The sequence below is a fragment of the Mustela nigripes genome, chromosome 12, assembly GCF_022355385.1.
Source record: "Mustela nigripes isolate SB6536 chromosome 12, MUSNIG.SB6536, whole genome shotgun sequence".
Lineage (NCBI taxonomy): Eukaryota > Metazoa > Chordata > Mammalia > Carnivora > Mustelidae > Mustela > Mustela nigripes.
Genome location: NC_081568.1, coordinates 57,739,737 through 57,761,420, shown reverse-complemented (window position 1 = coordinate 57,761,420; position 21,684 = coordinate 57,739,737). Strand labels below are relative to the sequence as shown.

The 21,684-nt window shown below is 44.6% G+C and overlaps 1 protein-coding gene across 1 annotated transcript; it reads right to left on the bottom strand.

Moving 5' to 3' along the window:
- Nucleotides 1-13,254: 13,254 nt before the first annotated feature.
- On the bottom strand, nt 13,255-14,614 carry FBLL1 (fibrillarin like 1). The gene has a single exon (XM_059416555.1). It carries the CDS (start codon nt 14,369-14,371, stop codon nt 13,376-13,378), a length of 996 nt encoding a protein of 331 aa, XP_059272538.1. The 5' UTR covers nt 14,372-14,614; the 3' UTR covers nt 13,255-13,375.
- Between the last annotated feature and the right edge of the window lie 7,070 nt (nt 14,615-21,684).

The window sequence follows — 21,684 nt, the reverse complement described above, 5'->3', positions numbered from 1 at the left end:
AAAGAGCCTAGATGTCCATCAACAGATGAATGGATAAAGAAGATGTGATACATATATATATATATATATATATATATTTTATATATATATTGTGTGTGTGTATACACACACACACACACACACACACACACACAGGAATACTATACAGCTATCAAAAACGAAATCTTGCCATTTGCAACAATGTGGATGGACCTAGAAGGTATTATGCTGAGCGAAATAAGTCAATCAGAGAAAGGCAATTATCATATGATCTCTCTGATATGAGGAATTTGAAAGGCAGGGTGAGGGGTTGTGGGAAGTAGGGAATGAAAAAAATGATACAAGATGGGATCTGGAGGGAGACAAACCATAAGAGACTCTTAATCTCATGAAACAAACTGAGGATCACTGGGGGGTGAGAGGGTAAGGATAGGGTAGCTGGGTAAGGGACACTGGGGAGGGTATGTGCTATGGGCAGTGCTGTGAATTGTGTAAGACTGATAATTCACAGACCTGTACCCCTGGGGCAAATAACACATCCTATGTTAATAAAAAAAAATAAAAAAGAAAAGAAAAGAAAAAGAAAACAATCCCACTACAGTTGCACCCCAAATAATAAGATACCTAGGAATAAACCTAACCAAAGAGAGACAAGACCTGTATCTGGAAACTATAAAACATTGATGAAAGAGATTGAAGACAACACAAAGAAATGGAAAGACATTCTGTGTTCATGGATTAGAAGAACAAATACTGTTAAAAATGCCTATACCACCCAAAATATTATACACATCTAATGTGATCTCTATCAAAATATCACCATATTTTTCACAGAACTAGAACAACACTAAAATTTTTATGAGCCACAAAAGACCCCTAGTAGTCAAAGCCATCTTGAAAAAGAAAAGCAAAGCTGAGGCATCACAGTTCCAGACTTCAAGCTATATTACAAAGCTATAGAAATTAAAGCAGTATGGTACTGACACAAAAAATAGACACATAGATCAATGGAACAGAATATAAAATGCAGAAATAAACCCACAATTATATGGTCAATGAATCTTCAACAAAGTAGGATGGAATATGCAATGGGAAAAAGAATGAATCATCAATAAATGCTGCTGGGAAATCTGGACAGCAACTTGCAAATGAATGAGACTGAACCCCCATACACAAAAATAAATTCAAAATGGATTAAAGAGGGGGTGTCTGGGTGGCTCAGTGGGTTGAGCCTTTGCCTTCAGTTCTGGTCATGATCTCAGGATCCTGGGATCGAGCCCCACGTCAGGCTCTCTGCTCAGCAGGGAGCCTGCTTCCCCCTCTCTCTCTGCCTGCCTCTCTGCCTACTTGTGATCTCTCTCTTTGTCAAATAAATAAAATTTCTTTAAAAAAAGGGGGGGGGATTAAAGACCTAAATGTGAGATCGGAAACCATAAAAATCCTGTAAGGGAACATGGGCAATGACCTCTTTGACATCAGCCATAGCAAAATCTTTCTAGATAGGTCTCCTGAGACAAAGGAAACAAAAGCAAAAATGAACTGTTGGGACCACATCAAAATCAAAATCTTCCACACAATGAAGGAAATAATCAACAAAACTAAAAGGCAGCCTACTGAGGAGTACCTGGGTGGCTCAGTTGGTTGAGCCTCCAGCTCTTGATACTGGCTCAGTCATGATCTTGGGGTTGTGGGATCAGCCCCATGTCGGGCTCCACTCTTAGCAGGGAGGCTGCTTCTCTCCCATTCCTTTTCCCTCTGCTCCTCCTCTGTCTCTCAATCTCTCTTTCTTCCTCTCTCTAAAAAAATAAATAACTTTTTTTTAAAAAAAAGGCAACCTACTGAATTGGAGAAGATATTTGCAAATGACATACCTGATAAAGGGTTAGTATCCAAAATATATAAATATCTTACACAGCTCAACACCAAAAAACAAATAATCCAATTTAAAAATGGGCAGAAGACTTGAACAGACATTTCTCCAAAGACAGAGATGACCAACAGACACATAAAAAGATGCCTTACATCACTCATCATCAGGGAAATACAAATCAAAACTACAATGAGAGGGGCGCCTGAGTGGCTCAGGCTTAAGTTAAGCGTCTGCCTTCCTTCGGCTCAGGTCATGATCCCAGGGTCCTGGGATCCAGTCCCACATCAGGATCCCTGCTCAGCCGGAAGCCTGCTTCTCCCTCTCCCAACCCCACCCCCCGCTTCTCCCTCTCCCACTCCTCCTGCTTGTGTTCCCTCTCTCTCTGTCAAATAAATAAATAAAATCTTAAAAAAAAAAACTACAATGAGATACCACCTCACACATGTTAGAATGGTTAAAAATCAACAACAGAAGAAACAACAAGTATTGGTGAGAACGTGGAGAAAAAGGAACCCTCTTGCACTCTTGGCCAGAATGTGAACTGGTGCGGTCATTATGTAAAACAGTATGAAAGTTCCTCAAAAAGTTAAAAATAGAACTATGCTCTGATCCAGCAATAACACTACTGGGTATTTACCCAAAGAATACAAGAACACTAATTCAAAAAAACACAAGCACCCCTATGTTTTTAGCAGCATGATTTATGATAGCCAAGATACAGAAGCAGTCCAAATGTCCGTCAACTGATGGATGAGGAAGATGTGGTGTGTGCATACACACACTAGAATATTATTCAGTTATCAAAAAGAATGAAATCCTGCCATTTGCAATGACATGGATGGACCTAGACAGTACTATGCTAAGTGAAATAACTCAAAGACAAATGCCATATGATTTCACTTATATGTGGAATCTAAACAACAACAACAACAAATGATTGAACAGAACAGAAATAGACTCATAAATACAGAGAACTAACTAGTAGTTGCCAGTGAATGGGAAAGTGGGCAAAATAAAAGGGGATTCAGAAGTATAAAATTCCAGGGCGCCTGGGTAGCTCAGTTGGTTAAGCATCTGCTTTCAGTTCAGGTCATGATCCCAGGGTCCTGGGATGGAGCCCCACATGGGGTTCCCTGCTCCACAGAGAGCCTGCTTCTCTATCTCTCCCTCTCTCTTTGTGTGCTTGTGCTCTTGCTCCCTCTCCTTCTCACTTTCTCTCAAATAAATAAAATCTTTAAAAAAAGAAAGAAGTATAAAATTTCAGTTATAAAATAAGTAAGTCATAATAATGTAAAGTATGGCAGAGGGAATACAATCAGTAATACTGTAATAAATTTGTGTGGTGACAAATAGTAACCACACTTACCATGGTGAGCATTTTGTTATAGATATATAAATAGATAGGGTCACTACACTGTACACCTGAAATTAATATAAGATTGTATGTCAACTATAGTTCAATTTTGAGATAAATAAAATTAAAAAATGATCAGGCAAACATTAACAGAAAGCTTGGGTAGTTATATTAAGGTAAGAAAATAAATGTGAAGACAAAGGCCATCATTAAGAACAGGGCCCATTGTACAATCACAAATGTTAAATTAATCAAAAGATATGATAATTTAAAATATATATGCAAGTAATAGAATAGCCACAAAAATAAAGCTAAAATTGATGAAACATTAAGTCATAAAATTGCCATCACAGTGGGATATTTCAACACCCTTTCAATTATTAACAGTTCAGGTACGGGCACCTGAGTGGCTCAGTGGGTTCAGCCTCTGCCTTCGGCTCAGGTCATGATCTCAGGGTCCTGGGATCGAGCCCCACATCGGGCTCTCTGCTCAACGGTGAGCCTGCTTCCCCCTCTCCCGCAGCCTCTCTGCCTACTTGTGATCTCTCTCTGTCAAATAAATAAATAAAACCTTTAAAAAAAAAACAGTTCAGGTAAACAAAAATTCAGCAAAATATAGGTTTGACTACTACAGTTAAGCTAGACCTAAAGGTCTTAACATTAACTTATCAACCAGCAGTAGGAGAGTACACGTTCTTCTCAAGCACACAGAACATTTACAAAATTGATCACTTACAAGACCACAGGGTCTCACTAAATTTCAAAAAATAAAACCACAGTCTCTGAACATATCACAATTAAATTACATGATAATAACAATGTCTGCTGATGGCTTGAGAGGAAGTGTAGAGCAGTGGTTAGAAGCAAGTGTTCTATAACATGGATTTAAATCCTGCTCTGACTTATGAGGCACATGATATTAGGCAAATTTCTTAACTCCATGTGCCTCACACATGCAGGACAAGGTTAATAATTGTACCATCTTGTGGTCTTCATTAATGTTGTTTAGCAGAAATGTTCAATATTCCCCTTTTCAGACACATAGCAGGATTGCACTTCCTGGCTCCCTTGTGGTTAGACTAGTTCTGGCCAACTAGTGAGTGAATTGTGATTGGAAATGATGTGCACTACTTCTCAGCTAGATCACTTAATCACTTGTTTGAGACCTTCCAGAGCCATCTTTTCCCTCTAGTATAACAACTAGCAGTATTCAAGATAGAGATCAAGCTAACAGGGCAGACACTAAGTGACTCAAATAAACAGTCTCCCTCACCCACCACCAAATAATGAATGTGCTGCAGTGTGAGGGAGAAAACCACTGTTCGCTTAGGCTTTTAAGACTTGGTTCATAGCATAATTCATCTGATATACCTATCCCAACTGATACAGATGTTGGATGAGAAATGGAATGCCACAGAACACCAAAAATTTTAAATACGTGGCACTGGATTAGGGGCCAGCAGCTAGGAGATGATGGAAGGGTAGTCAATTATGTTATGAAGAAGAGAAGCTTTCGTCACCCAATAACATGGAAGGTGGGTAACGTGTCCGTGAACTTGGGACCTTAGGAGAGGTTGAAAAAGAGTGTTGGTAGCATCTATTGGCAGCTTTATTTCCATTTGATCAAGTGCTCCAAGAAACAGCTGGGTTCAGAAAAGAACTGGACAAGGAATTCAGCCAGGACATAACTATAATGGACCATGAGATCTTAGCCAGGTAAAGAAGGAGGTGAGAACTTGGGGACAAGAATCAGGGAGTTGAAGGAGTGATAAAAAGATGCTGAATCACTAGGGCTAATAATACATTATATGTTTATTAAAAAATTATTAAAAATTAAAAAAAAAGAAGAAGGTGGATCAGAGAGTTGGGGGTCTTCATGGGGTTGAATGATTGTTGGATCTACCAGTCCTAAAGGCAGTGAGGTGGACAAATAAGTGGGAAGGAAGGAGGTTTGGATGAGAGAATATTAGAATCATAGGAGGAGAGAAGAAAGACATGGTTCACCATAAAAACAACTTCTAGTTTCTTGCTCAGCTCTTCTTGTCCAGCATTTCTGGAAGCCGTCTTGTGTGACGGAGATGAAACACTCTGCCACACATAATGGCTACTGCATGTAGCCAGACTTCTTTCTTTTTTTTTTTTTTTTTTTTTTAAGATTCTATTTATTTATTTGACAGACAGAGATCACAAGCAGGCAGAGAGGCAGGCAGAGAGAGGGAAGCAGGCTCCCCGCTGAGCAGAGATTCCCGAGGCAGGGCTCGATCCCAGGACCCTGGGATCATGACCCGAGCCAAAGGCAGAGGCTTTAACCCACTGAGCCACCCAGGCGCCCCTAATTTTTTTTTTTTAACTATAAGCAACAACTTTAATAAGATGTAAATTCCCAAGCAAATGAGATGCAGAACAAGAGGAATAGGGAGGGAGGAGAGACTTTATTCTCCCCTAAGCGCAGGAGGGAGGGATGGATGGATGGATGGAACAGGAGGCAGAGAAAACCGTCCATAGGACGTGTCTGAGCTAAGTCTGAAAGCACAAGGAAGGAGGAAGTCAAACAGATGATGTGGAGAAGAAAGTACATTATAGGAAGAAATAATCACGGGCAAGGCCCGTGCTTCTGAAGCACAAGAGAATACAAGCAGTTCAGAATGACTGAAACCTGACATTCAGAGTGATGTCAAACAAGAGTGAAGAAGTAGTTGCAGGCCTTTGGTGGGCCTTTGGAGGGCTTTGAATGCCATGCTGTTTTAGTCCCTCAGGTGACAGAGGCAGGGTCGTTTACAGACAACAGGATCCTATTTTTTGCAGCGCTGAGGCTGGAAGTCTGAGATCAGGGCACCAGCATGGCTGGGCACTGAAGAAGGTCCTCTTCCAGCTCACAGACCTGCAGCTTTTTGCTATGCCCTCACGTGGCCGAAGCAGGGGAGATCTTTTTAAGAGATGGCATCTCTTTTATAAGGCACTAAGCCCATTCCACAGGGCTCTGCCCTCATGACCTAATCACTTTCCGAGTCGGTTCTGTCCCCCAATGCCACCATGTGAAAGCAGGGCCTGTCTCCGTCAGCAGTTCTCTGGCACCAGCTGGTTGCCCTATGACGCAACTCAATTCTGACACACTCCAGAGCCTCCATTCCACAGGCTGAGGGCTCAGCCCCACAAGATTCCCACCCTCCTGGGGCGCCTGGGTGGCTCAGTCATTAAGCATCTGCCTTCAGCTCAGGTCATGATCCCAGAGTCTGGACATCAAATCCTGCATCGGGCTCCCAGCTCAGCGAGAAGTCTGCTCCTCCCTCTCCCTCAGCGGCTCCCCTTGTTGTGCTCCCTCTATCACTGTGTCTCTGTCAGATAAATAGATAAAATCTTTAGGAAAAAAAAATATTTCCACCCCCCCAACTTAGGACGCCAACAACAAGACAGGACTGTTACCTGTGCTTCTGAGTAGCTATGAATCAGAGGAGCCCCTGCTGGGGGGTGTGTTCAGGCCCAAGTCCTGCAGGCAGAGGCGTGGCTGGAGACAGTAGGTGGAGAAGTGTCTAGTGGACAGCGGACATGGAGCCATATTGGACGGGAGGCTGGGTGGCCACCAGAGAATGGAAATGGCAAGCAGGAGAAAAATAAAAGAAAAATGCAAAGGCAACATTTTGGGAAGAAATCTATACATGTTTTTGCTCAAGAGACAGAAAAGCCCATTCAAAGCAACTTATATGTTGAGCACTTTTAGAGTCTGGCTCCTGATTAAATATGGGTGCGCAGTCTCTTGTGTCTGGTCAGAGGGGATCGCAAAGGCTCCACTCCGCAGACCCGCTGTGGGGTAGGGAGAAGGTGCCTTCCCATGCCGGTCTCGGGGCACAGCCTGCACCCTGCAGTCTCAGAAGCACTCGGGGCCCCCGGCAGATAAATTCACATTTCTACCCTGTCTCCTCCTGTTTCTAGGCGTCCTTATCTGAGGCCTTAGAGGTCTCCTTCAGGCTTCTCTGCCACCTGTTGGAGGCTGCAGGGGGAAATGAAGATGCCTTTCCCCTCTCTGACTCAAAACTCAAAAACTCCTCATCTTTCCTCTCATCCCCCATTACCCACCTCAGAGTCCATAAAAGTGTCTTTTGTTCCAGGTGCTGGAAATAGTGAGATGAGCCTTACTCCCGAACCCCATGTAGCTCTCAGCCCGCTGACCCTCAATCAGGGCCATTGCATGGGAGAAGTGAACCACAGGGAGTCACCACTTTCTCTAGTTTTCGCCTCTTGCTTATTCCATGGCAGTAAGTACGGACTTAACTCTGATACCTGGCAGCTCAGCTGAACTCCTGACCAACATGATCTGCATGTAGCTCTCAGGGGCCAAACGCACAGAAACAGTAATAACTTTGTTTTCAGGCACAGACTTAAAACCTCTCCTCCTCTTTGGAATCTTAGGGAGTACTTGGGCTGTTACAGAGGCCTCAAGTACCAGCAACCAAAGAAAAGCTCAGCTACTGTCTTCCAGTTATTCAAAATACTGTACTAAATCTGCCTTTCCCGGGGCACCTGGGAAATTTTTCATTTAAAAACTTAACAGAAAGAGTTTTTCATTTAAAAACTTTTTTTTTTTAAAAAAAAGATGTTTATTTATTTATTTGACAGACAGAAAGGCAGAGAGGCAGGCAGAGAGAGGAGGAAGCAGGCTCCCTGCTGAGCAGAGAGGCCGAATGTGGGCCTCCATCCCAGGACCCTGAGATCGTGACCTGAGCCGAAGGCAGAGGCTTTAACCCACTGAGCTACCCAGGCGCCCTTCATTTAAAAACTTAACAAAAGTTTTCAGAGCCACTGAACCCTGGCTCAGTGGGTTAAAGCCTCTGCCTCCGGCTCGGGTAGTGATCCCAGGGTCCTGGGATTGAGCCCCATGTCGGGCTCTCTGCTCAGAGGGGAGCCTGCTTCCCTTCCTCTCTCTCCGCCTACCTGTGATCTCAGTCTGTCAAATAAATAAATAAAATATTTTTAAAAATAAAAAATAAATCTGCCTTGGGGCACCTGGGTGGCTCAGTGGGTTAAGGCCTCTGCTTTCGGCTCAGGTCATGAACCCAGGGTCCTGGGATGGAGCCCCACATCCGGCTCTTTGCTCAGCAGGGAGCCTGCTTCCCCCTCTCTCTCTGCCTGCCTCTCTGCCTACTTGTGATCTCTCTCTGTCAAAAAAATAAATAAAATCTTTAAAATAAATAAATAAATCTGCCTTTCCCAATCAATGACAAGAATAGTATGGAATTGTAAATAGTGGGTTAGCCCTGGGTACACATTAGAATCACCTGCGAGGTGGATGAAAAACACTGAAGCCATGTCTTTCCCTGGAGCATCTGATTTTCATTTCATTAACTTAAAGAACCAACACAGTCCTGCTCTCCTAGTTTCCTTTTTTTTTTTTAAAGATTTATTTATTTGAGAGAGAGTGGGGGTGGAATGGGGAAGAGGGAGAGAATCCTCAAGCAGACCCACCCCTACCCCTGCTGAGTGCAGAGCCCCATATGGGCTCCATCTCACAGGCCATGAGATCAAGGCCCAGGCCAAAACCAAGAGTGGAACACTCAGCTGACTGAGCCACCTACGTGCCCCTGTTCTCCTACTTCCTCACTAAACTATACTGGGTGACTCATATCACTTTCCGGAGCCTTGGTTTCTTTATCTGTGATGTAGGGGTGATAACACCTACCTCCCAGGGGTAGTTAACCAAGGTGGACTAAGTTAAGCAAGGTGTCTGGAAGCCTAGTAAATGCTACCTCAATCCGAATGTGAATGAATCAAGGGCTTTCGAAAGAGGAATTTCCTGGGAGCCCAAAGGTCTGGAAGACTCCTTGGAAGAACTGGATTTGCATCCTTAAGAAGGAATGTTGACACTTGGATGGGTGGAGAGGTGAAGAGGCCACTTGAAGGCAGAAGCAACCAGTAGCCCCTTCCTGGACTTTACAGGACTCTGCTCTGGTTTTCCTATGTCTGCACCTTGCCCCGCAGGGCAAGGAATCCATAGAGAACAAGGCCATGCCCCCCAGGAATCCATGTCCCCATTTTCTAGATCCTGGATCAGGCGCAAGAACCCAGCCTGAGCAGCCTGGGTCTGCTTCTATTGTATTCTCCAGCCCAGTGTTCCTGAGAGAGGGTCACACTCCCAGTCTGACACTCTAGCTCTGTGGGGTGCCTTAAAGGAGGCTGTTTATTAAAAAGCATGGGGGAAACTTGAAGAGTTTATTAAAGAGCATTGGACTTGAAGGCAGGGATTCTACAGACATGCGCATGAGGACTTCAAGGTTATAGGCAGACCAGGGGTGGAAGAGGGGAAGGGACAGGCCACGGGCTTGCATACATTCTCTTGCTTCAGACCACACAAATGTTAGAATTAACTCCAACACCAGTGTTCATGTTATAGCACTCCATTAAACTGAACATTAACGTTTCAGTATTTTTCTGGTACGTTTGTTCTCATTATTAAATTTAAAATAATATTTTTTAAAAATCAGGGGCACTTGGGTGGCTCAGTGGGTTAAACATCTGCCTTCGGCTTGGGTCATGATCCCAGGGTCCTTGGATTGAACCCCACATGGGGCTCCCTGCTCAGCAGGGTCTGCTTCTCCCTCTCCCTCTGTTTGCTGCTACCCCTGGTTGTCTCTCTCTGTCAAATATATAAAATCTTTAAAAAAAAATCAAATGGTACTTAGCTCCCAGCCTGAGACCTCCTAAGCAAAAAACACGAGTGAGGCAGAACGCAAACATACTCACTGCAACATGGGTGTGCACCTAGCTTCACAGCAGGACGGCAGCGAGGAAGGAAACTGACGGACATTAGGGTGATGGTGAGAGTAGGAGAGATTGGATCTGTGTGTTCTCCACACCACACCCCGCCCAGCTTCTGCTGACTTGCTTTGGCGCAGAGTTCATCACTCCTGATTTTCGAGTATCAGCCTCTTACCTCCCTGCACCTGTTGCAGGGGTGCCTACAGCTGGTCACGCACTGGCGCTTGGGCCAGGCTCCACTGTGGCTCTTGTCAGCCTGCTGATTCCCTGAAACTCAGCAGCCACTTGCATGTACCATTCAGCTGGAACATCAGGCCCCTCCGAAAGCCCTGCTGAGTTCCCCTCAACTCCAGTGCAGCCCCAGGCTTTTATGCTCCTCCTTAATTCTCAGCTACCCCGGGCGCCTGGGTGGCTCAGTGGGTTAAGCCGCTGCCTTCGGCTCAGGTCATGATCTCAGGGTCCTGGGATCGAGTCCCACATCGGGCTCTCTGCTCAGCAGGGAGCCTGCTTCCTCCTCTCTCTCTCTCTGCCTGCCTCTCTGCCTACTCATGATCTGTCTGTCAAATAAATAAATAAAATCTTTAAAAAAAAAAAAAATTCTCAGCTACCCCGTCATCTTATATGGACAAACGGAGGAAAGATGGGAGGGAGAAACAGTACGCGGAGCTCGGTACGAGTATTTCACATTGGACGTTGCTTTCCTCAGTTAGTTCTCACAAACCAGTAAGACAGGCATTTGAGCTGAAGGTTCCTGCCCCACCCTCGTGTTATGGGCTGAACCATGTTCCCCCAACGTCAAGTGTTGGAGCCCTAACCCTCAATATGACTATATTTGGAGATGGGGCCTTTAAGAGGTAATTACGTTTAAATGAGGTCATAAAGGTGAGGCCCTAATTTGATAAGACTGGTGTCCTTACAAGAAGAGGAGGAGAAACCAAAGATAACTTTCCCTATCCCCTCTGCCCCCCACCAAACACACAGAGAAAAGGCCATTAAGGACACAGGGAGAAGGCAGCCATCAACTAGCAAAGGAGAGAAGCTTCACCAGAAACCAATCCTGCTGGCAGCTTGACCTGGGACTTTCAGCCACCGGAACGGTGAGAAAATATGTATTGCGTAAGCAACCCAGATTGTGGTATTTTATGATGAGGGCCCAAGTGGTCTAAGACACCTAGATAGAGATCATAATTTAATACATTCTAGGAACCCAAGCATTTCTGGCTCTGAGCATGTCAGGTGCCCAGTGTCACTGCTGCTTACTTCTGGGCCGCGCTGCCCACTGGAGTTACAGTTCCATTCTTTTCCCTGCCTTTATTCTCCAAATCAGGTTCCAGCTTCCTTCATTTGTTCCCTCAGTCTTAGTCCCATATTTCTCTTGGTACTTACTGTGTTGTTCCATTGGCCCAGGAACCCATCTACAACACAGAGATATTCTTTAGGTGGTTGTTTTTGTGTCATTTCTCCATTAATGTCCCCACTGTAAGCAGCATCAGACATGGACTATAAATCGGCCCTGTGGGTATACATAGGAATGCTCATGCCAAGGAACGAGGCTGAGTTTTCCCTGTAAAGAAGAAACAAGTGCTCCTTTTTGAGGCTGAGCCAACTCTGACCAGGACTGGATCCTGTCACATTCTGGAACTTTCCTGGGAGTCCAAACCCAGCCTCAGGGATTCATCCCAGCATCAAGTTAAATAAGCCTAGGATTGAAGAGAGGGATTTTCAAAGCAAAGGAGCCAGTATAGATCTGCAGGAAAGAGCCACAGATTTAGGAATCTGTTTCCAATGGGTTTGATTTCTGGCTGTGAACCCTACTGGAAGGTCTTAAGCTGGTTATGTCATCTTTCTGAACTGCAGTTTTTTCTCATCTGTTAAATGGAAATTATCATCATTGCTTTGCAGGATTGTCATGAAGATTTCATATTCTTTTTGGAAATAACAGGTTTGGGTTTCTGTAGGCATTTATTCCATTCAACCTATTCTTCCTGAGTCTGTCGGGGCCAACACACCTGAATGGTAGTTTTCACCCTGCATTATAGCATTTATGTGCATGTGGTGGGAAATGAGGAGAGGAGTGGAGATATGGACGCCTTTTTAAAAAATCTGATTTATATTATTTTACTCAGGAAATACCGTCTCAGAGAATGCAGACTAAGGCAATCTCTGCCCCTGCCCGTCTTTAGGAAGGCAGAACCATTCTCCAAAGAATGCATTAGTGAACAATCATCCCCAGACTCAGTATCAATGACCTTGGCAATGGGGATTTTTTTTTTAAATATATGAGTGAATTAATAAATAAAATGTCTTTTTAAAGGCCTAGTTAGGGAACATTCCCAGTTCCCCTGGGATTGCTTACTCTCCCACTCCCTTTGGACTGGTTTAGAGAGCCAGAATTAAAGGTCCAGCAACTCAGGGTCTGCAGGAAATGCCCTTCAGTAACATACTTTCTGAAGGCATTTTTCTGGTTGTTTCTCAGACACTCGGTGATACCATCTTGAGTATGTTCTGCCTTGCAGTGGGGACACTTTGCAAAGTAGACCCACATCCTACCCCCACCCCCACCTTATTTTGTTATTTTGAAATCTAAGGGCAGCAGAGGAAGGTGAAAGAAAGAACACAATAAAACCACAGAACTCTGCATTTTGTCCAGTGTGGGTCATGTAGGGAAGAGCTATGATCCCAGTGGTATAGAGGAAATTGCTGCAGCTTTAGAGCCCAAAAGAGTGGGATTTAAATTCTATCTTCTAACTGATTATGCAAACTTGGGCAACCAGTTTACCTTTAAAAGCCCTGTTGCTTTGCAAGTAAAAGGGGCATCGTTAACAAAGCCATCCCAGCGGGTGGGGTGAATAAGTACTAGGGGATGCAAAAAGGGCTTAGTTGAAGAAGAAAGTACCAAATACATATTGTACCAGAACTCTGGCTTAAAGTCAGACACTCGGGTGTGTTATACTATACTATGGTCCATCAATATTCAGGACCACTCATTGGAGTCAGGGTCAGTCATGTGACTTACCCAATGTAAACCCAAGTGCTCCCTCAGTTCTAATGAGACTTTCCAGGCTCATTAGTAATTCCCCAGCCCTCTTCCCCATATCCCTGTGATGGGAAAGCATGTGTAAGGAGGAGCCCTGGGACATCAGGGCGCTAAGTGATTAGAGTAAGCACAACTCTCATGCTCTTTCTTGGTGGGTTCCTATCACCAGCTGTTTTAGCTCTTTAGGGATTTGAAGATTTAGAGACTTAGGGATTGATTGTTATTGCGGTAAAACTGTCTGGCTTTACTCATGATACGCCTCAGTACTGTTTCTTTATGCCATTTAATAGACGAAAGAAAAACAAGCCATGAAGAAAACACATACATAGTTATACTGAACACAGCACAGTGTTGGGGACATCGCGGGGACAGCCCTTGCTGGGTGCTACTTGCTGCTGCTCTTGGGAAGGGGCCGGTACACGCCCACGACCACAGCGTGGTCCCTCTCGTAGGGCTCCAGGGTCAGTTGCTCTTGGGGCTTTAAGTTCTCCTGCTGCAACTTCCTCACCTCGGAAGCAAACACCGCCTCCGCAGATGCAGTGGAGTCGATGCAGTTGGCCTTGATGGAAATGAGAAAGTGGCCCCCATTGCGCAGGAAGGTGTGGGCATTCAGAGCCACTATCCGAGACTGGTCAGGCTGGGCCACGTCGGCAAAGATCACGTCCACCATCCCTATAAGCATGCGGTACTTGAGCGGGTGCCGGGCATCTTCCAGAACCGGGATGATGTTGGTTCGCTTCTTGGCCACGTTCACCAGATCGCGGCCAGCGCGGTGGGAGAATTCAACTGCGTAGACCACGCCGTCCGGGCCGATGATGTCAGAGACATGAGAGACCGTGGTCCCTGAGGCAGCGCCCAGGTACAGCACTTTGGATTTGGGCTTGATGTGAATCTGGTCGACCCCGCCCAGGATGGCCGCTGCCAGCTTGGAGCGGAAGGGGTTCCATGTGCGGTACTCTTGTTTCACACCGCCCTCTGTCACAGTGACCCGCCGCTCGCCGTACACCGACTGGCCCGGCACCATATTCAGCGTGACGAGCGCGTCCTCCGCTCCACGATAGATGAAGACGCCTTCGTGCCTGTGTGGCTCCACCGTCACAGTATTAGCGCACTTCCTGCGGCGGTTTTTGGTTTTGCCCACACCGCCACGCCGCTGCCCGCTGCCACCACGGTCCCTACTGTCCCCCCCTCCGCGCCCCCGGCCCCGGCCGCCGCCACCGCCGCCAAAGCCACGCGCCCGCGCGCCAAAACCGCTCTTGCCCCCGGGGCCGCCATCGCCTCCTCCTCCCTTGCCCCCTCCTCCCCGCCCCCCGCCCCAGCCCCAGCTACCACCCCCACGGCCACCCGACCCACCCCCGCGTGAGCTGGAGGCAGACTTCATGGCGCGCCCTGGGCACCCGGGTGGGTGGCTAGCGGTGATTTTACGGTGTCGCGGAGCTGGCGGCGGTTGTCAGGGGTTACCAGTGGCTTGGAGCCGTTGTCAGGAGTCACAGGTGGTTCTGGATGGTGGTCCTGACGTGGGACAATGGCGACAGCGGACGCTGCTGGCCTGGTTAGCCACAGCAGGAGACTGGGGCAAGGTGCGCAGTTGTCGGGAACAGCTTTACCGCAGTGCCCGCATCCCTGGAGCCGCCCTTTGACGCAAAGATGGGCGTGATTACATCACAGCCGCGTTGGCGACCCTGCAGCCCCGGAAGCCCCGCTTCTAACCCTCAAGCAGACGCAACCTGCTTCCTTTTAACTCTTCCCCTTCCTCATCTCCTGGTTTCTTAGGGGCCCTTTGCACTTCTCCTGGGGCGCAGAGAAGGAAGCATCTCTCCGCTGCAGATGAAGATGAGAGTACTTAATCGCTGTGTGGTCTTAGGAAGCTTACCTGACCCTCTCTGAAATTCTTGTTTCAACTTGGCCAAGTTTTTTGAGCTGAGTCTCAACATCCCATCTGTAAAACAGAACATACCTCAAAAGTTTGTGTTAAAGCGCTTCATACACTTATCCCAGCCATGGCGCATGATAATTACTTTGTGTTAGTTTTTTTTTTTTTTTAATGCATTTCTTTTGGTCTTTTTATTGATGTATAAATAAATATAAATTGAGGTATAAATAAAATAAAATGCATTAATTTTTGTTTGTTTCTTCTAAGTAAATGTATTGCGGCTTAGAACTTTTGGCACTTGTGCAAGAGTGGTTTTTGTACCCTTATACCATATTGATGAGCAAATTGGTACACGTATTCTGACAAAACACTTAACCAATATACCCATACTCTAACTTATTCTACTTTGAAAATGTTATCCTAAAGGGATGATCCCAGCAATTATTATGGTAATTTGTTTGTTTGTTTGTTTTAGATTTTATTTACTTCTTTGTCAGAGAAGAGAGTACAAACAGGGGGAGCAGCAGGCAGAGGGAGAAGCAGGATCCCGCGGAGCAAGGAGCCTGATGTGGGACTTGATCCCAGGGCCCTGGGATCATGAACTGAGCTGAAGGGAGATGTTTAACTGACTCAGCCACCCAGGCATCCTACCAATGATGGTAATTAGAACTGCTAGAGCCGGGGTGGTGATGGTGGTAGTAATAATGATTACTGTTGTCAGAGAAGTGGCAGAGATGAGATGAAGTGGACTAACCAAGCCAAAGGAAGTATTTAGAAGATAGAAGTCATGGGGCTTTCTGATGGACTGGATATAGGAAGTCAGAAAGAGGAAAATTCCAAGTCAGAGATTGCCAAAGTAGAGTGACTCCCCTTAAAATAAATAAATAAATATTTAGAAAATTATTTATTTGTTTGAGAGAGTACAAGTGAACAGACAAGCAGGGTGAGGGGGGACTGGGAAGGGGTAGAGGGAAAGGGAGAAACAGATTCCCTGCTGAGCAAGGGGCTTAATGCAGGGCTAGATTCCAGGACCCCAGGATCATGACCTGTGCCAAAGGTAGACACTTAACCAACTGAGCCACCTAGGCACCCATGTGCCTCCCCTTTTTGGTTAATACTCTACAAGCTGCAGCCCTGGCTGTTCTCTACTTAGCTTTGCTCTCTTCCATCAACTGTGCTAAATCCCAAAATTTGTTCTGGGAATATGTAACAGCAAGAAATTTTTGATTCTTCAGTGTGAATGAGGATTCATGGGCTCAAGCCCTAAATCCTGTAACACAACTCAGTAGGAGCCAAAATCTTATGTTTACTCCCCAATTCTAGTCTGTTTCAAAAGCTGTGCTCTTTCCATCTACAGCATCTTTTTGAGCATTAAAAACAAAAACAAAGATGAAAACACTAGGCAGCACAATACAACAGGGAAAACAACTGTAAGGAAGAGAAGCATTCAGTCAGCACCTCGGACAGCGACACCAACCGAACCGTTTTACCTACTGTCACTGGTTTGGGACTCAGCCAAGAGTGGGGGAAGGTGGTGTATGTAGGTGGTATAAACAACCTGTGGACCTCCCTATTAGTGGAATAAAGTGTCTGCTCCAGAGAAAGACAAAACATACCTGAAGATGAGGGCAAATGTCAGGCAGGATGTACTGAATACACACATGTCAAGGCTTTATTTCATCCTGGACCAGAACTCTTCCTGTTTCAAATTCATGGACAGCAACACCAAATCTGGTTTTCTCAGAGGGCCAAAATGCCTCCTTAATAAGGGCCATAAACTTATGTGTTGGAATGCGGACAGGCAGTTAAAGAGTGCAATGTACAGTTCCTGAAGTGATGATTGTTATAAAACATTCTCCTTGGAGGTTTCTGCTCTCATTGCAATTGAGGAGTTCTCCAAATTGATGAACTACACTTGATGCCTTGGTTTGTATTTCTCCCAAGCCAGACCCTATAATGGTTAATTTTATGGATCAACTTGACTGGACCGTGGAGTGCCTGGATGTTCAATCAGACTTACGCAGATGTTTCTGTGAGGGTGTTTTGGGATGAAATTAATATTTAAACACGTAGACTACATAAGCAGTCTGTCCCCAACCCCCATAATGTGGGTGGACCTTATTCAATCCATTGGAGGCCTAAATAGAACAAAAGGCTGACGTTTCCCAGAGAGAATTCTCCTGCCTGAGAACCTTTGAACTGGCACATTGACTTTCTGGTTCTATAGCAGCCTGTCTGCCTTCAGACTTAAACTGCAACATTGACTCTGCAGATTTTGAAATCACTGGTCTCTATAATTGGGTGAATGATTTCCTTGCAATCTCTCTCTATATACAGATGTAGCTGTGGATGTAGATCTAGATGAGATACAGATCAATCTATTTATCTGGAGGACAGACTCTGAGACAAGAACATGGGTCCAGGTGGTTTTTTTGAGAGGTGATCCCAGGAAGCACATATAGGGGTTGGGGAAATAAGACAGGAAAATAGAAAGGCTAAGATAAGGTACATTAATTAGAAGATTACCACAGTGGGAGATGAGGGTTCAAATGTCCTGAGCACCCTCTGTGGAGGGCATTCAAGCAGTCTTCAATCACAGGCTGGGAGGCTAGGGCATTAATTCACCATTCTCCCTTTCTCTATTGTTGAGAGTTGTTTCTAGGGCATTAACTCTCCTGCCCTTTGAGTTGCTCCTCTGTGTGGCTCAGCAAACTCCTCTAATGCTGCAGAAAGCCATCAGGCAGGGAGGCAGGCTCTGGGGTAGGAAGATGCTGTCATGGTGGAAACTGTTTATTACAGCTGCAGATAAACTCAGAGCTGGGCCTAGGGAATATTAGGTAAGGCACTAACAGTTCACTCGGCTACACTGTCTCATATACAACCAGAAAGTTGTAACTGAGAAAATGTGCATGAGCTCATAAAGTTTACCTCAGCATGGGGGGAAGCTTATTACATCGGGAAAGAAAGTCATAATATAAATACACTAACATCACCTGTAATATAGGTATACAAACTCTCCTCAGTATTTTTCTTTTTCTTTTTTTTAAGATTTATTTACTTATTTATTTATTTGATAGAGAGAGAGAGCACAGCAGGGGGAGCAGGGGAGGGAGAAGCAGGCTTCCTATCCCTACCCCCAGCAGGGAGCCCAATGCTGGGCTCCATTCCAGGACCCCAGGATCACAACCTGAGCTGAAGGCAGACATGTAACCAACTGAGTCATCCAGGGGCCCTCTCCTCAGTATTTTTCACTCTAGTAGACAGCATCATGGAGGTCTGCAATTGTATTTGAATAGCTAATTCCTTTGTTGTTTTTATTCAGGGTATTAAAGCACAATCCTCCACAATGAACCCTCTCTATTATGCCTCCAGACCACTGAAGAGGATCCATATTCAACACCAAGAGATCCACCAACTTTTACCTGAGTTAGTTTAGATAATTCTGTACAGCATTCCAGGTATAAGCCGTTAAGGTCACAGCTACTGACACATTCCAACCTTTGTCTTATCACTTTCTATTATACTATTATTAACATCCCTTTACCACAATACAAGCAAGCATCTCTCAGGTTCCTGTTCCTAGCCTGTGTTACATGGACTGAGGTGGCTTTTCCAGTGCACATGCTGTTCATTTTAGAACTGAAATAGTCAAGAATGTCATGCATTTCCTTGTGATTTATTACATGGAATCTCCTGGGAGGGGTGGCTAGTGATTTCAAACTCTAAATCTAATAACAACATCTTCCTGAATTTGTAGTCATTCTCTGGGAGTAATTTCTGCCAACTGGCAACAGCAGTGGGATACCTCACTGGTGGTACCATCCCTCAGGTTTTGGTGGCCCACTCTGCTCACCAGATTTCATGCCAGGGCTTGAGGCAGCCTCTACTTTACTATAACAGAGACAATTCTCCAGATCTCTTCTCCCCCAACCCCATCCCCCATCAGTCTCATTATGTTACTGCTGTCATTTCCAACTTGCTTAGCAGGTTTCCAATCTGCTAAGAGTTCCAGAACCACCCTACTTATGTATGCAAGCCTTGGGAACTTTCTTAGACCTCTGTCCCACTGCTGGTGACAGCCTTAGAACTGCTAAAAATTAAGTTTTCAAGTTTTGCTTTTCACCAGAGGCATTCTTGCCCAGAACAGGGTTTGATGACTCCCGGAGAACTTTTCTGTCTCCTGGCTTTGATTCCTACTTGGAAAAGCCATTTTTTGAATAACCTATCTGTTGTGATGCTGTAACCTGGGAGCACCCATGAGCCAGCAAGAGCTGTGCATGGCCCCGGAATGCTATCAGTGCAAGGACTCATGCCAAGGATTGGCATCTTAAGGCATCAAAAAACCCTTCCCCTAAAATTTTCATTTGGAGCCACTGATAACGTTGAAATCTGTTTCATTCTCAAAGGTTCATGAACAATGTGTTCTACTTACTCAAGGTGCTTCCTAAAGTGATAATCTGTTTTTTTCTGAAGATTATCTATTTACATATTTGACACAGAGAGAAAGAGAGCACACAAGCAGAGGGAGTGGGAGGGAGAAATAGGCTCCCTGAGCAGGGAGCCTGATGGAGAACTCAATCCCAGGACCCTGAGATCATGACCTGGTGCCGAAGGCAGATGCTTAACCTGACTGAACCACCCAGGAGCCCCAGGTAATTTGTCATTATGATTAGATACTTCTCTCTGACAGTGAATAAGAACAACCATAGCCACTTTAAATTTCTATTTACAGTTGGACTTCGTATTCCATGATACGTCCTATAATAATAGGGCCTTAATAGTTAATATGGAGTACACCAGTCCTACTTAAAGACTTAAAAATATACATGAGCAACTTTGTTTTATTTCTCTCATATACCATTCTAGTAAATTGACTAACAAATGACTAGCCATGATTTAGATAAAACAAGCTGGAAGGCTGTGTAGCCTCATTCCCAGTCTCATTCGTATTTAAACAGTCATGCATGAAGTGGTTTCCCCAACCCGGTTTCTAAAAACCACGGTCCACTTCCAAAGGTGACTCCAGGGATTTGCATCTCCATCGCAAGTGACAGCCATAGCTGTATTTGATCAAGGTGGGCTGGGCCAAGATTCAGCAATGTGACCCTCGAATCTCAACGGATTAATTAAACTATGTTCATTTCTTGCTTACTTTTTAAAAGAGATTTTATTTATTTATTTGAGAGAGACAGAGATAGTAGAGAGAGAGAACAGGCTCTTGCTGAACAGGGACCCTGACATGGGACTCGATCTCAGGACCCTAGGATTATGACTTGAGGCAGACACTAACTGACTGAGCCACCCATGTGCCCCTCTTGCTTACCTTTCATGTCCACTGAAGATCAGTTGAAGGCTTGCTCCATGTAGTCACTGAAGGGCTCAGGTAACAATGTCTTGTGGCTGTAACATGAGAAACAGGAGGGCTTATATTGTCACCACTGGGGAAAAGTGTGCATGAAGAACTCACATTCCCTTTCCTATGGTTTGGCCTAGGGTTTGATGTAGTCATTTCTACTTACAACCCATTGGCTGGAACTAGTTATATGCCCTGTCTAACTGGAAAGCATCTGGGAAACAATGAGTGAGATAATCAGTGATCAGTAAAATGTTTTTGCCAGAAGTATTTATTGCATAATGCCAGGCTGGCATACCTTGACCAGTGTATCCAACACAAAACATCACAAATGAAATTTACTGTTCAATGTACATATATTTAAATTTACTAATCAAGGCAAAATATCAGTATCTTTTTACTAACACAGGACTAAAACCCAGAGCCATAATCAAATACCAACCATGTTTCTAATATAGCATGTTAAATGAAGTAGAAAAAAGAGAAAATGTCTCTCCTTTCCTAGTCTGTGCCCTAGAGAACAGCTTAAGTTCCTTAATTGGGATTCCATTAATATTTGGCTATTCCTTTGCTGGGTGTGGTACTTTGTGTTTAGGGTGGCTTAGACTCACCCTCTATTGCCCTCTGCAAAATTAGTGACTGGAACTTAGTTAATGTTTAGAAAGCTTTGATGGGTGTATTAGTCAGGGTTCTCCAGAGAAACAAAAATTTATTTTCTCAAAGCTCTGGAAGCCGGAAGTGTACACTTAGAATGCCAGCCTGGTCGGTTTCTGGTGAAAGCTCTCTCTTTCTGGTCTGTGGAAGGTTGCCTTCTCACTGTGCCCTCAACTGATGGAGAGAGAGTGAGTGAACTCTCTGGTGTCTCTTCTCAACTGACCTCAACTCTTATTTATTTCCTTATTCTAAACACAGACTTTGAGAGTTAGGGCTTCAACATATGAATTTTGGGGAGACACAATTTAGTCTATAAATAACAACCTACCTTTTCAAAGATCTTCCTTCTAGAAGAAACCTTAGAAATCATGAGTAATTCCTCATGGAAAATGAGATTCAGAAGGGAGCCAGCTTGTCCATACTACAAATCCTCTAATCTACAATCCTTACCAAAAAAATTACCTAAAATCCCCACAAAAATACAGTGGATCTATTTGGGCTTTTATCAGTTTGTTACATTTTACATTTTACAAGCATTGCCTATACTTAAGTCATGGAAACGTTGGCTATTTGGAAATGCAAAGCGTCAAACAACAACAACAAAAAATCAAAAAGTTTTTACCTCAACTGACCCCATGTAATTTCTCCAACTTCAATAAAACTTCTATAACCCAACTGAATATTATTTAACTAATTTCCCAAGACAGTTAATGCTGGCAACTTGAGCTGATATTGGCTAAGAAGGAAGTCAAAGACTGACAGGAAACTTACATCATGACCTAGTGTAAATTCTTTGTAAAAATTAATTGTTCAA

Coding starts and splice junctions, on each gene's coding strand:
- FBLL1 (XM_059416555.1), bottom strand. CDS start 14,371: ATGAAGTCTGCCTCCAGCTCACGCGGGGGTGGGTCGGGTGGCCGTGGG.